This window comes from Stigmatopora argus, chromosome 9 (assembly GCF_051989625.1).
Source record: "Stigmatopora argus isolate UIUO_Sarg chromosome 9, RoL_Sarg_1.0, whole genome shotgun sequence".
Lineage (NCBI taxonomy): Eukaryota > Metazoa > Chordata > Actinopteri > Syngnathiformes > Syngnathidae > Stigmatopora > Stigmatopora argus.
This window is the reverse complement of record NC_135395.1, coordinates 16,783,359-16,799,127: the sequence shown is the minus strand read 5'-3', so window position 1 is coordinate 16,799,127 and position 15,769 is coordinate 16,783,359. Positions and strand designations below refer to the sequence as shown.

Genomic DNA, 15,769 nt, shown 5'->3' with positions numbered 1-15,769 from the left:
GGAAAAAAAAAAGGGAAAAAAAGAAAATCTGTGTGTCAGGTGTTAACTGTTGATACAGCCCAGCACCTGGACGCATCCATCTTCCACTATACTACAATTATCAGTTTTGGACAGCCCTACACACTCTGTTGCGCACCAGTCGTTCAAGCCCATGACTACAAAATCTGGGTGTCAAATTAGGATGGATGTATTACAACGTCCTGTGGTGATGTTTATTCTCCAATGTATTATATATTGATCTTTCCTTTGTGGCACCCGTGATAACACATGCTGGGATTCAACATGTGTCATGGGTGACGAGGACCCAATGGTGGATTGAGGCTCTTGAGATGCTGACCAAATAAAGCCAGAGGAACATTCTGGACTGTGTTTTGACCCTTGAGTGAAAATTTCCATTCGGGAAAATTGCATTATCATATCACTACAGTGCCTTGTCAGGGCACTGTGCACTAACTATATCTACATGCTCAAGATCTGTCAAAATCGGTAATATTATGATATGAATTATATGCAAATCATTTTATCTGACCCCCACTATTGTCACGGGAGACAACCAGTTGCTATTAATCGAAACAAACTGGAACAGATTGATAAAAAACAATGCCTTAATATTATGTAATTTAAGTAATTTGGACAGAAATAGATGATCTCCACTGAAAAAAACACCCATTTGAAACTGTAATGCAACTTGCAAACCCTACTTTGGAAACCTAATTTGTAGTTGAAATCATAATTTGGTGTTGAAATCTTACTTTTGAATGATATCCCGAGTTTAAAAGCTTAGTTTTAAAGCCTTGTTTGTAACCCTGAATCAGATTTTAAATAGTACTTTGAATCCCTAAATGTGATTATAAATTCTACTTTGAATCATATCTCTACTTTAACACTCTAATTTGGAACCCTCACCCGAGCACGAAACCCTACTTTGCCACCTTAAGATACTTTGTATTTGTACTAGAGATTGTTGGTAGGCTGCATCTTAAACTCTATAAGAAATAGACCTAATCTTCGACACCCTTGAGTTGATGTTTGCATAACAATCAAAGTGTCATTTATTGTCAACTTTCTCTGCCTCTTATAGTGGAACTCCTTTTACTATTTAGTAAAATTGTAAAGAACCACCCTAGGACTGGTGAGGTGGACGTGTTAACCACTTTTCACCGTGCCCCCATACCGTCATATGCAAGTGATTTATGCAACTAATCCTTTTATAATCCCACAACCCATGAGTGGTGCTTTTTTTCAAAGTCAAAATATTTATGTAAATGTCAAGTACAAGGATCTGGTTTACAATTCTTATTTTACCACTTGGTAATTTTCTTTGTACCTGATATTATGGGTAGTATTTTATTTACTTTTTGCTTTATTACACTGTGTACTCACATATAAGTAAATGGAAAGCTGTGCACACCCACAAAGTTGCATAAAATGGTCTAAACATCTACCGGCTAGGCACAGCAAGTAAAGAATAGTGTAAATTTACACTGCACATGAAAATAGAGCCCCAATGTCAGAAGATCACATTTGAGTTCATTGAGTTAGAATTCTACAAATCCCTGTGCCTAGGTAGGGCAAAGGGCATCATCAAAGGCAATAAACATCCCAGCTTCCACCTCTTCAACCTGCTGCCTTCTGGCAGGCGGTACAGGACCATAACAGCCAAAACAAACAGACTGAAGGACAGTTTCTTCTCAAGACCACCTAGGAGAACCTAATCTAGACTAATTTCTTATCTTGTACTTGCACTAAAACTCCATAGGCTGCTAACCACTTCAGTCACTTTTTGTACCTGACAACTTATTTATATGATCACTTATTCATGTTGACTACTTATTATGTTGACTACTTAGTCATGTTGGCTGCTTATTATGTTGACTACTTATTATGTTGACTATTTATTATGTTGACTACTTATTTATGTTGACTGCTTATTATGTTACTTATTTATTGATTATTTTGTGCACTTTATGGTGAAGCTTGAAATCTCATTATTATTGTATAATAACAAAGGCATTCAATTAAATTCAATTCTCAGACTTAACACTAAAAAGTCAGAATCTCTACATTAAAGAATTCTGGTTTAATTCTCACAAATTCCAAGTCAAAATTCTCCCTTTAAAGTGGGATCTCTCTTGTGCTTTTGTTATTTTGGTTGTTTTGAATGTTCCTTCCACGCTCCAACCCCCCCCCTTCTGTGTTGTAGCTGTCGCTTTCCTATGACGTACACTCTTTTTTTGTTTACTATGGCGACTCCCTCTGCTAGCTAAAAGGTAAAATGAGGTATTTGTAGCATTTCCGGCAGCAACAATTCAAGGGAGAAAAACACATTTATCAGAATGACAAACAGAACTTCGTATTTTTATGACCCTGACGTGGGTAACTTTCATTACGGTGAGTAACAATAATTTGTGTCGGGGAGTGGGCCTGCAACATGGCAACGGATGCTGATATTTGCATTGATTTCTAGCATCCGTGTGTGTTTGATAACTTCTTTCGAATGCTTAGTCACCGATATATTTAATATCTGAAGCCGGACTTTTGTTTTTTGTTTGTTTGTTTTGGCAGCCTGCGCTGTTGAAGCAGTACAATCAACGTCTATTTCCATTAACGATCAGTGAATTGAATCTCAATTCAAATGTTGCACCATGTCCCTAACTTGTAGTTTGATTGGACCATAAGTAGTCTTAAAATATACACAATTGAATTAAAACTTGAATGCCTTCTCTGAAATAAGGTGCTGGTCATCCTATGAAGCCTCACCGATTGTCCCTGACTCACAGCTTGGTGCTGCATTATGGCCTTTACAAGAAAATGATGGTAAGCCGACACATTTATAGAGATGCATTTAGGAGGCACTCTATAATTAGCTTTAGTCTAAATTCCTAATATTAGAAAATCTAATTTTGGACTGGATCCCACATTTTTGCAGGTGTTTAAACCATACAAAGCGTCCCAGCATGACATGTGTCGCTTCCATTCTGAAGATTACATTGACTTTCTGCAAAAGGTCAGCCCTAACAACATGCAGGGCTTTACCAAGAGTCTCAACACCTTCAATGTCGGAGATGACTGGTGAGCACACCATTCAAATATGTTTATTCATTTACTATAGCACTTCTTATCATTGAATGCATTGCCTTTATTGTCATTATACAAGTACAGTGGTACCTCAACATACGATCTTAATCCGTTCCGGGACGTAGATCGTATGTCGAGCTTTTCGTAACTCGAGCGGACGTTTCCCATTGAAATGAACTAAAAACAAATTAATTTGTTCCAACCCTCTGAAAAAACACCAAAAACAGGATATTGGATGGGAAAAAATGTTTTATTTCTTCTAATTCGCCATCTATTAACAAAGTAACACATAACTAGTTGTTTAATAGTTATAAAATGTGTTTAATAGAAGTAAAATTTGACGCATTTCGAAGGGGGAGGAGGGGGGGGGGGCGTTAATTCTGTTCCAACCCTCTGAAAAAACACCAAAAACAGGATATTGCTCATATAAGTGGTTAACAACATGCGATAGATGGTGTTTTCGTTACTAATTTGCTGCTGAGCTGCAGCTTATCTCTGATGACTTTTGTGCCTTTCTCATAGGAACTTTGTTAGTAGTAGTCACATCTAATTTTCATTTAGAAACAATTTTCTTTTGTGTGTTTCAGTCCCGTCTTTCCTGGTCTTTTTGAGTTCTGCTCCAGATATACTGGAGCCTCTTTGCAGGGTGCCACTCAACTCAATCACAAGGTAACAACAAGCACATATTAACATTTTTTTAACATAAAAAATAGCAACTTAACATTCTTTAGCATCACTGAAAAAAATATTTTCATAGTTATATTTACCCAGGAAAATTCTTTAAATTTTTTTTTCTACCTTTCAATGGACCGTTTAAATTCCTTTTGTACTTTATTCCACATTTTATTTATGACTCGTATTATTATTTATGTTTTGTTGTGTTGTCTTTTTACAAACGTAATGCAGTCGAGAATTTCGGCTTTGACTGTTTTAGTAAATTATCATTTTTTTCCCCTGTAGATTAAAGTTGTTGTATTTATTGATAGTGTTCTTATATTGTCTTTCAGATCTGTGACATAGCTATCAACTGGGCCGGAGGTTTACACCATGCCAAAAAGTTTGAGGTCAGAATACACAATCATTCTGGCTGTAAAAAGATCATTGTTTTTTAATTAGTTTCTTATATATTTTGCTTTGGCTAAATACATAATTTTATTTGTGTTGTGGTTACAGGCATCGGGATTTTGTTACGTCAATGACATAGTCATCAGTATACTAGAGCTTCTCAAGTAAGATTGTAGACAATGTGATGTCCTTTAATGCTTAAAACAGTCATGTGTAACACACGTGTGTGTGTGTGTGTGTTATAGATACCATCCAAGGGTCCTGTACATTGACATCGACATTCACCACGGTGATGGTGTGCAAGAAGCCTTTTATCTCACCGATCGTGTCATGACTGTGTCGTTCCACAAATATGGCAATTATTTTTTCCCTGGTACAGGTGAGTGCTGCTAGCCGACTGATGGTGTAGTGGTTCAGTCGTCCAACTTCGGTGTGTGCAGAGATGGGCTCGACTCCAGCTGGTGGTGGTATGATTGTGCGTGCGAATGGTCGTCTGTCTCTGTGTACCCTACGGCTGACTGGCGACCGGTCTAGGGTGTAGTCTGCCTTCGCCCCTAGTCAACTGGGATAGGCTCCAGCAACCTTTACGAGGATGTGCGGTACGGAAGATGAATGAATGAAAGGTGAGTGCTCCTTTCAGCGTCCCTGGAATGAGTCAATGCAACTTATTATTCTCTGGGGGTGATGACCGTAGACACCTTAGAAGAGAAACGCACTAGAGGAATAGGACAAGAGAATAAGACAAGCTGTATGCTTGTGCTTATAATAAACATCTTAATGTTCATTCATTTTCTGTACCGCTCATCCTCACAAGAGGTTCAGGGGTTCCGGAGCCTTTCCCAGACAGCTATGGGCACCAGGCGGGGGACACCCTGAATCGGTGCCCAGCCAATGCCAGGGCACAGGGATTTTGACAACCATTCACACTCACACTCAAAGCTCGGGGCAATTTAGAGTGTTGAACTAGCCTACCCTGCATGTTTTTGGGATGTGAGAGGAAACTGTAGTACCCGGATCAAACTCACACATGCAAACTCCACAAAGCAAGGTCTTAACCTGGGATTGAACTGTAGGGTCCACGTGCTAACCAATCTCCACCGGGCCACACCAAAACACAAATGTTTCATTTTGATCTTCCTTTTCACTTAAAAAAAAAAAAATCAAAATTCATCATCTTAATATCATACCTGTTCAATCTCGGCCAATTGCTCACGTTATGAATGATTTCAATTCCCTTTATTAAGCAATAAAAACATACAAATGCACCGTGGCACATATTTACTCACATAGGCGCACTTAAAAGTCTAAAATTATCTCCAAAGTGGACGGGGTGCCCAATCATTATGCACTAAATTCAAGATTCTGTAGATGTCACTGTACGATGCTGGCAGCTTGACCGTCTGGGTCCATTGCTTTCTGAGGGCCACTATATTTACCTAGTGAAAAGGTGGACAGGTGAAAGGGGAATGCATATGCGCATATCATGCTTAAAGTATGACAATTTTCGTCTGCTACCAGTGACCGAAATGACCCGGATTAGAGCCAAAATGGTTAAAACGAGATCGCTTCTTTTTCCTAAAAAGTTACTTTAAAAAAAATCATGTACAAAAGTTGTTTTACGGCATACACAATTTGAAATGATCAAAAAACGTATATAATACGAGGAAAATGTATGAGTTGACAGGTATGTAATGTTATATAAGGATAAATATTTAAAAGCCAGGTATTAGGGTATAAAAAAGCTTTTTAGACGTTGTCGTAATTTCTATAATAGCGTATGTGTTGTTGAAGGTGACATGTATGAGGTCGGGGCAGAGAGTGGCCGCTACTACTGCCTTAATGTTCCTCTCAGAGATGGCATTGACGACCAGAGTGAGTTTAACCACGTCGTCCCCCACCATTCAAAAAAATCAGTCTTGTTTCACATTTACGTTCTGTGTTTGTGTGTGTCAGGTTACAGGCAGCTTTTCCAGCCAGTTATTAAGCAGGTGGTGGATTTTTACCAGCCTACATGCATTGTTTTACAGGTAAGCCAAATACTTACTAGCATCTCCTAAATTGTATTTAAAATCTTAAACTTTGATTTTTATTTTGTGAAAAAAAATGTTTTGGATGACCTTACATTTGCCCCTTTTATTTATGTCAGTGTGGAGCAGATTCTCTGGGCTGTGACAGGTTGGGCTGCTTTAACCTCAGCATACGAGGACACGGGTGCGTCGTGTCAAAGTTGTCCACCGCACATGTCTCTTGGTGTTTTTTTGTGTGTTCCTTGACGTATTTTGTTCCACCCTGCAGCGAGTGTGTGGAGTTTGTGAAGAGTTTTAAGATTCCTCTGTTGGTCCTGGGCGGGGGCGGATATACTGTTAGGAACGTTGCTCGGTGCTGGTGAGTTTGCTTCACAGTGATTGCAAAATGTTGAATGACACACAAATACCATCCAAATTCACTTGATTACATCCTAGGACATTTGAGACGTCTCTATTATTGGACGAGTCTATCAGTGATGAACTGCCTTACAGTGGTGAGTTACAGCATCTTCCCTATGGTCTGGTGAGCTTATGTTTCTGACTTTGACGCCATCTAGTGAAGATACATTTAAATCATCAATTGTGACACAATAAATGCACAATACTGTACAGAGACACCTCGCTACTTCGCGCTTCGGTTATCGCTGCTTCACCACATCGTGGATTTTTTTCTGGGGAAATTTGTTTTAATTTTTTTATTCATTCATTGATCTTCCATACTGCCCATCCTCAAAAGGGTTGCGGGGGTTGCTGGAGCCTAACCCAGCTGTCTTTGAGCGAAAGGCAGACTACAAACTAGACTGGTCGCCAGTCAGTCGTAGGGCACACAGAGAGACAAATGACCATCCACACTCACTATCATGAGTTCGCCTGCGGGAATCGAGCCCGCAACGAAGTCAGGCGAGTGACCCTCTACACCAAGAGGCATCTTATTTAAAAAAAAAATGTAAGTCCATAAATGATAGGTTCATTAATCGTTATACTTTAATAAAGGGAAGACATCGAAGCACATAATCCAGCGTTAACTTGCAAGTGAGAATCCATCCTGACTCGTCCTCGTCACAGATTATTCTAAAGAAAGACATCCTCTCCTGTCCATTTAGTTGCATTAGAATCAAAACAATTAAGGTTATCTTATTCAAAACAATTGCATAAGCGTCTAACCGAATAACACAATTAAGGTAAAAAAAAACAAGTGCAACAATAATTGCATATCAAAACAATTTAAGAGTTCTTCACCGATCTTCATTGCGAACTTGCGACTGGGTAAAGGGTCGAGGTTTTAATCCAGATCAACAGTCCTCGGATCCAGGGACTGGGTGAGCTGTCAAGTCAACAGTCCTCGGATCAGGGCAAAACAATTAAACGTCCTCGGAGCCAGCTGCAGAGGGAAATGTCCTTAATGATTAATATTTCACATATACATATAATGATTAATATTCCACACATACATATAATGATTGATATTTCTTCGTTGTACACACAATAATACCCAAAATAACTCCAACAATAAAAATGTGAAAATCCACGTTGAAACTTGTAACCAGATGCAACTCTTGCTACTAAGGCTCAGCACTGAAGAATTGTATTTTTTATTTTATTTCTTTTAATAGGCGTGACCCTACTTCGCGGATTTTAACTTTCGACCCCCATTAAGCGCGATAATCGAGGTATTACTGTACATGTTAAGAAATTCTAATTTTTCTCCATAGAGTATTTTGAGTACTTCGCTCCAGACTTCACGCTGCATCCGGACGTCAGCACCAGAATAGAAAACCAAAACTCCCGACAGGTGAAAATCCAGCACCGCTGTCGCAGCTAAAGTACCTCTCACACACATAACCACTTTGTCCCCAATGTGTGGTCGTGTGCAGTATTTGGAGCAAATCCGTCAGAGCGTGTTCGAAAACTTGAAGATGTTGAATCACGCGCCCAGCGTCCAGATCCACGACGTGCCCTCGGATATGTTGAGCTACGAACGCACCGATGAGCCCGATCCTGATGAGAGAGGAGGCGAGGAAAACTACACGCGGTCAGAATACACATTTAATTATACGAGGAATATGTATAATGACGAGCAGCTGGTCAGAATAAAATGAAAACACCACTTCTCCACAGGCCAGAAGCAGCTAACGAGTTTTACGACGGTGACCACGACAACGATAAAGAAAGCGATGTGGAAATCTGATACGCTAGAAGGAAATTCGACAAAACTTTTGGCTTCCTGCCTTTTTGATATCAAGTCACTGACAACTATAGACAATGAAACGTTAGAATTGTGGTTGAAATGTTTTGTATTATAAATATTCACAACAATTTGTCTGCATTTTGATAAAAGATTTTAACTGTCTCGTTTGTGTTTCTGGTCATGCTTTTGTTGGTTGGAACACTACATATTTGTTCATTTTTAAGGTTTTGTTACTAATTAATAATGACAGTTACTGCAAAAGGATACGTTCCATATTTCGTTCAACTGGATCGTGCGCCAGTCATGTTTAAAAGTTTTGAATTATAGTCCGAACACAGATTTCCTTTCTCCTCTCAATGTTTTTTTACTGGCTTCTGAACATCTTTGAACAAGTGGGAAAAAAGTCATTCTTAACTTTTTGATGCACAACAAAAAGTCAACCAGGTGAGTTTATTTTCTATGTCACTGCAATAAATATATTTCACCATTCAAGGTAATATTGAATGTATTTATATTTTCTTTCTTTTAAATTAAAAACATAACAACAAATATAAAACCTCTACTGCAGCTACAGCTGCGACACATAAAAAAATAATCAATAAATCAATGCACCAAAAATGGGGTCAAATCCACTTCCTAGCAACATTTCATGATTAAATACAAATACTGGAGCTTTTCAGACAGTAATGAACGTCAATGGCGTACGGGCAAACATTGCCCGAAAATGGGGTCAAATCCAGCCAAAAACAGCAATTATTGATTAAATACAAATACTGGCGCTTTTTAGACATCAGAACCGGGCCCGGAGTATCATTTCCCCGGTAAAAAGACAGCGATGAACGTCAATACGTCCATATACGTCCATACGTGAAAGTCTTACTATACTGTGTGGTTTTTTTATATATATAAAGCCTTGTTATACATTGTCGTTTTTTAAGAAAAAAAGCCTTACTATACTACATCGTTTTTTTAATGAAAAAAGCCTTACTATACTATGTTTTTTTTTTAATGAAAAAACCTTACTATACTATGTCGTTTTTTATTTTAAAAAAGCCTTACTATACTATGTCGTTTTTTACGAAAAAAGCCTTACTATACTATGTCGTTTTTTAAAGAAAAAAGCCTTACTATGTCGTTACGACATAGTATAGTAAGGCTTTTTTTTCTCTGAAAAAATGACATAGTATAGTAAGGCTTTTTTTTCTTAAAAAAACGACACAGTATAGTAAGGCTTTTTCTTTAAACAATTGACCATGTATAGTAAGCCTCATCTCATCTCATTTTCTGAACCGCTTTATCCTCATCAGGGTAGCGGGGGATGCTGGAGCCAATCCCAGCTGTCTCCAGGCCAGAGGCGGCGGACATCCTGAATCGGTGGCCAGCCGATCTTAGGGTACAAGGAGACGGAAAACCAGGCACAATGTATAGTAAGTCTTTTTTCCTTAAAAATGACCATGTATAGCAGGGGTGTCAAACTCATTTCGCATCGTGGGCCACATACGGCCTAGGGAGATGTCAAGTGGGCCGGACCATTAAAATTATACCATGCTCTGCTATAAATAACCAAAATATCATGTCTTTCCTTTGTTTTGGTGTAAAGAAGCACAAGAACATTAGGAAAATATTGAAATTTAATGAACTATCCTTTTTCAAAACATTTCATGAAACACCTCATATTTCCTTAGACAAATGTGCAATTGACTTTTATCATTCACATATATGCATTGCAACTAATCCCACTGATTGTACAAAGGCACAAAACTTTAATTGGTACTGAAAAATATAGTCATGCACTTTAAGATTAAATGAGACTTTTAAAGAAAGGAATTTTTAAACCACTTACACATACGCATATAAAATCTAAATGTAATCCCTGCGTGCACCTTACAAACTAAGGAGAGTGATTTTAAATGTGTAATGAAGAAAGTATTCGCCTGTCCTGTAAATCTGTAAACTTCATACATGAAACATACATACACATACAATACATACTGAACATTTATGGAGTTGCTGCTGTTTTCAGTCTGTCACAGTGATGCGGCTTGTCTTCTACTCTGATGGAAAGAGTGCGCCCCTTAGCGGATAATCCATGAATTGCATCGAATTAAAAATATTAATTCCATGTCTTTTATGCATTTTTTCCACTTTCAAATTATCCTGCGGGCCTGATCGAACCTCCTTGGGGGCCGGTTCCGGCCCGCGGGCCGTATGTTTGACACCCCCATTTTTAACGAAAAAAAGCCTTACTATATAGTATATAGTAAGGCTTTTTTTCGTTAAAAATGACATGATATGGGCGTGGTCTATCTTCAAGGCAGCTGTATAAATTAGGCACATCCGCTTTGCCTCGTCTTCTCCAACAGCCATGTCCATGCTGATGGCCGTGTAGCACGGCAACGAGGTAAGGCGTCGAGCCATTTACTGGCCTATGTGCATTTTTATCACGCTACCGGCAGATTTTTTAGGAATCAATTGAGCAAAACCGCCAACAAATCTGTAAGTTTAATGCCAGGTTGACCGCACCGTCGACAATTTAAGTTTGGGCTCTGTGCCACATGTGACAAGCTATCTTAGCATTAGCGTCACGACAACGCTTTCCATTTGACCACGTCAAGCGTCGTCTTGATGTTAACACTAAGAGATCTATAGTCTGTTTTCTCCATTTTCGAGTCGTGTAGAAAGACTTAGTGGATTCAAACAAAGCCGAGATATCAACGGACAGTTTGTTAGGTAAAGGCTCACTCCAAAATGATGTATGTACTGATAGTTTTCACTGGGAGTGCTAAACAAATCATTTTAATCAACAGTTGTTAAGCCAACTTTTTCCTAGCTGTTCACTTCAGTCTGTATATTTAATCGCCTTGTCTGGAAAAGGGAAAATAGCACGGAGCACTCACTAACTTATTTTCATTCTTTAGCTTGATCATTTATTGTAAGATTTCTCTTTCATGCAATAATTGTTTGTCAACTCCCAAATAGCGTGGTTAAATCAAGATGCAGCTCTTCCCGTGTGCCCCAGGACACTCAAACCCTTGAGGTTACAGGTAAAACTAATCCCATCTGTTGAATCTCCAGTCTCTGTATATGACAACTTTTGCTTTTTTTTTTTGCACACATCAGGTCCATGTCCAGGTGATCTTCCCAGGTTGCCCACTTGAAGATGATGCCTCTCTTGCATGATGTGGTGTCTCTGAACTCTAAGATTTCTCTTCCTGTATTAGTTGTTTGGCAACTCCTAAATAGCGTTGTTAAATGAAGTTTTCTCCGTTTAGCATCATCTTTGGTCTTCTCATCAAGGTAAAACTAGATTTAACAACAAAAATGTAAGTATTTGTTGAATCTCCAGTGTCTATATATGCTAACTTTTGGTTCTTTTTTTGCACACACCAGGTCCATGTCCAGGTGATCTTCCCAGGTTGCCCACTTGAAGATGATGCGGCGTCTCTGAACTCTGAGATTTCTCTTCCTGTATTAGTTGTTTGGCAACTCCTAAATAGCGTTGTTAAATGAAGTTTTCTCCGTTTAGCATCATCTTTGGTCTTATCAAGGTAAAACTAGATTTAACAACAAAAATGTAAGTATTTGTTGAATCTCCAGTGTCTATATATGCAAACTTTTGCTTCTTTTTTGCACACATCAGGTCCATGTCCAGGTGATCTTCCCAGGTTGCCCACTTGAAGATGATGCCTCTTGCATGATGTGGCGTCTCTGAACTCTGTAAGATTTCTCTTCCTGTATTAGTTGTTTGGCAACGCCTAAATAGCTTTGTTAAATGAAGTTTCCCCCGTTTAGCATCATCTTTGGTCTTCTAATCAAGGTAAAACTAGATTTAACAACAAAAATGTAAGTATATTTGTTGAATCGCCAGTGTCTAAATATGCTAACTTTTGCACACATCAGGTCCAGACTTTGGAGGGTCTCCAAGTGATGCCTCATCTCTGAACGCAGTCTTCTGAGAGGTGAGTTTATTGTTGAATATCCAAGTATTCATCCAGATCTATTTTATTGACTAAATTTACTCTCCCTCCTCTTAGGTAAAGTCCAGAGTTTTCTGGCTCATGGTGACCAGATCCTTAAGGTATGGAGGATCTCACTTCTTTTCTTCAGTCAGAAATTTTAATAAAAGAGATTTGAGTGTCATTTGTCTTTGTTGAAACACTTGGAGAAAAAAGACCCAAGACCCTCAATGGTCTTTTTTTTGGTGTTTATATCCTAAGTGTTTTAAAATAAAAAAGGCTCAAAAAAATTGGTTAAGTGTAGTTTTTTTTTTATAAGTGCTGTTGTAAATTTTCTAAGTCTTTTAATTGTTTAAAAAAATTCTAAATTGCTAACGTTTTTTTGCCTAAGTGTTTTAGGCTAAAAAATGGTTTTTTATAAGTATTTAGTTGAAAATTCTCCAAGTGTTTTAATCTTGTCTACAGGTGGAGAAGACTGTCCATACAAATGTCCCTTTGAATAAAAACTTTCAAATGTCAAGTCACTTGTTTTTTTTCTTCATATAACTAGCAAAAAAAAATGCACATGTACATTTCAAGAACTTTTATTGGTCCACAAGCCATCCAGCATTTAAAGATGAGGTTGTGTTGCTGTTCATGGACTCTTGGCACTGTGGAAAATAAGAAAAGAGGGTCAACACACAATAGACTAAGTCCAACATTAAAAAATGGACAGGATTAGTTAAGTTAAAAGTTAGGTTTTACCAACATCAGAAAGGCTCTCTTTTCCTCAGTCAGCAAGCCTTCATCCCACTGCAAAAGAAGGCACAATATTAAAGCCCTAGGAGGAAAAAATATATAAATATTAGACATCCACTGCAGAAACAGGGAGACTTAAAAATGATCTGAGTCTTTATAAGAGGGATCTCCAACTGCAGTCCTTGAGGGCCCCTGTCCAGTTTATTTTCCATCACATCTTGATCATTTGATTCAAATGTGGTGGGAGATATGGAAAGCATACTGGATAGGGACCCTGAGGACCAGAGTTGGAGACACCTGCTCTATGATGACAAGTACCTGAGGGGATGTTGCTGTCAAAAAGTGTGCCATCCACCAATGTCACCCTTTTTGGGGAAGTTTGTCTGGTCAACTTGGGTGGACACTGAAGAGAAGCAACATACACAATGAGTAGGTTTAGTACACATTACAAGAAAATAAATAACCTCCAACTGCAGTCCTTGAGGGCCCCAGTCCAGTTTATTTTCCATGTCCTCCATCACACCTTAATCAGGATCTTGATCATGTGGTGGGAGATAGGGACCCTGAGGACCAGAGTTGGAGACACCTGCTCTATAATGACAAGTACCTGAGGGGATATTGCTGTCAAAAAGTGTGCCATCCACCAATGTCACCCTTTTTGGGGAAGTTTGTCTGGTCATCTTTCTTCAGCATTGATTTGGTAAACTTGGGTGGACACTGCAGAGAAGCAAGATACACAATAAGTAGGTTTAGTACACATTACAAGAAAATAAATAACCTGAAACACTTGGGTCCACATCGTCCACAACCTTTGCCTTGACAGCTGTCACCTCTTCCACCGTGTCCGTGGCTTTAAACCTCTACAAAACACAGCATGATTATAGAATTGCTCATTTAACCATTTTGACCAGTGGTCCCCAAACTATTCCAGAAAGGGCAGCGGAGGGTGCAGGTTTTCATTCCAATCTGGTATCCTAGTAGTACAATCACTGGATTGCATTCAGGTGATTCTTTTTTCAGCAGAAAAACCCAATTGGTTAAACTGTTAATGTTGGATCTGTTGGAGCCAAAACCTGCACCCACAGCAGCCCTCGAGGACCAGTTTGGAGACCTATAATGAGGGAAAATTGTTATTTTATCATATGTTTAAACTCAAGTGAAAAATGGCCCCTGCGCTTTTGTTGACTGAATGTCTCAAACGCATTTAAAATAAAAAAAATTAAAAGGTCCAAGCCCTGAGGTCTTCCTTTAAGAAAGTGAAGGGAAATGTCTATATTCTATAAAAGTGTACTGTTTATTCCTTACACCTCTACTGATGGCATTTATGTGGGTGTGAGTTATCCACACAAGTTGTTGCTATTTAAAAAAAAAAAAAAAATCAACGCCAAGTCAGTTAGTGTTTTCATTCAAAATTGGAATGTATCATAATGAAAAACAAGCTAATTTAGCAAAGCCGTGAATACCGAAAGCTGATATTTAATGATTACACGGATATAGTAAATAGAAACTACTATTTAAAAAAATGACTCACTTTGCTGACAAACAGTTCATTATGGCGTCGACAAGTTGCTCCTTTTTGGCTGTTATGGCCCCATTCTTGATGTTTCTCAGCAATCCTTGTTCGTTGAGGAACTGAAACACACAATGGAATGAAACATTAAGAGCTGTAGGTAACGCAATGTAGCCAATTTGTTTGCAAACATTTTACCGTCTGCATCCACATTGGGCCACATCACGCGATCGAAGCATGCTACTACCGTCATAAAGCACTCTTCAAATGAGAACTGGGGCTTCGAAATCCCCAAATGACAACGTACCGTGTCCTGTGAGAACTTTATCAGGTCTTTCTTCGGTAAATCGTCACTTCTGAGCTGCCTGCAATCTACCAAAGGACTGGCAGCTGGCTCATCCGCCATTTTGAAGGGTGGAGCCGACCTTTGAACTATGACATGGGTAATACGTATCAAAAAAAGACACATAAAAGTACATTGTTTTCATAATACTAATGTGTATTATGCGACACATATAAAAAAGCATCAATAATAACCTCATACAATTGAAATATTATTTAGGAATATAGCCACATTTTACTCGCCTGATCGGCTACTGCCATCTACTGTCAATTTATTAAATAGCAGATGGTGTTTTTATTGAAGCAGTCCAATGAACCTTCATTCTCTCTGGAGAACTTGCAATGTTGATTGAAATACTTTAGATTAGATGGTCATTTTTATCAAACAAATAAAAGTATTAGTATACTTTTAGTTAGACAGTATTTAGATCGTTTCAACAGTATTTAGACTCTAAATACTGTTGAAACAATCTAAGTACTGTTGAAACGATCTAAATATCTAATATCAAAATATCAATAAGAGCACTCATTTAACACATCGGCTGCTGCCATTGACTGTCATAGGCGTCCAATGAACCTTCATTCTCTCTGGGAGAACTTGCAATTTTGAAATACTTTAGATTAGATGGTCATTTTTATCAAACATCAAAATATCCAATTCACAGATGATGTTTTTATTGAAACAGTAAAACTTAAAAATTCTAGCAGTAAAACTTACAAATTCTGTAAAAAAATTACAAATACAAACTTACAAATTATGTGCAAAGGGAATTCACAGATGGGAGTTTTTATTACAAATTGTATGCAATGGCTTGCAGGTAAAAAAAAAACCTTACTATACTATGTCGTTTTTTAAAGAAAAAAA

The 15,769-nt window shown here is 38.3% G+C and overlaps 2 protein-coding genes and 1 long non-coding RNA gene across 22 annotated transcripts; 2 read left to right on the top strand and 1 right to left on the bottom strand.

Moving 5' to 3' along the window:
• The first annotated feature begins 2,232 nt into the window (after nt 1-2,232).
• LOC144082196 (histone deacetylase 3) lies at nt 2,233-8,520 on the top strand. The gene is made up of 15 exons (XM_077609148.1): nt 2,233-2,391; nt 2,735-2,817; nt 2,930-3,072; nt 3,666-3,747; nt 4,086-4,142; nt 4,252-4,307; nt 4,389-4,522; nt 5,935-6,015; nt 6,097-6,170; nt 6,290-6,354; nt 6,439-6,528; nt 6,606-6,664; nt 7,883-7,962; nt 8,045-8,202; nt 8,289-8,520. Exons 1-15 carry the CDS (start codon nt 2,337-2,339, stop codon nt 8,356-8,358), a joined length of 1,287 nt encoding a protein of 428 aa, XP_077465274.1. The 5' UTR covers nt 2,233-2,336; the 3' UTR covers nt 8,359-8,520.
• A 2,153-nt stretch (nt 8,521-10,673) lies between these two features.
• Nucleotides 10,674-12,834, top strand: LOC144082863 (uncharacterized). Of its 10 annotated transcripts, XR_013303379.1 has the most exons (9): nt 10,675-10,759; nt 11,338-11,402; nt 11,479-11,655; nt 11,749-11,906; nt 11,999-12,075; nt 12,151-12,175; nt 12,259-12,317; nt 12,393-12,436; nt 12,780-12,834. It is a non-coding gene; the product is annotated as an uncharacterized LOC144082863 (long non-coding RNA). The 10 variants fall into 10 exon arrangements; XR_013303377.1 differs by having other exon boundaries at nt 10,674-10,759; nt 11,999-12,201; XR_013303378.1 differs by having other exon boundaries at nt 11,999-12,175.
• Nucleotides 12,835-12,882: 48 nt separating this feature from the next.
• On the bottom strand, nt 12,883-15,137 carry LOC144082862 (peptidyl-prolyl cis-trans isomerase FKBP3-like). Of its 11 annotated transcripts, none has more exons than XR_013303367.1 (7): nt 14,761-15,137; nt 14,584-14,684; nt 13,862-13,912; nt 13,660-13,769; nt 13,371-13,455; nt 13,059-13,134; nt 12,883-12,964 (listed from the first exon to the last, which is right to left on the bottom strand). XR_013303367.1 is itself a non-coding variant. In XM_077610319.1 (6 exons), exons 1-5 carry the CDS (start codon nt 15,029-15,031, stop codon nt 13,099-13,101), a joined length of 516 nt encoding a protein of 171 aa, XP_077466445.1. In that variant the 5' UTR covers nt 15,032-15,137; the 3' UTR covers nt 12,883-12,964; nt 13,059-13,098. The 11 variants fall into 11 exon arrangements, 3 of the variants coding, with proteins under 3 accessions (XP_077466445.1, XP_077466446.1, XP_077466447.1); XR_013303368.1 differs by having other exon boundaries at nt 13,063-13,134; XR_013303366.1 differs by having other exon boundaries at nt 13,059-13,106.
• Between the last annotated feature and the right edge of the window lie 632 nt (nt 15,138-15,769).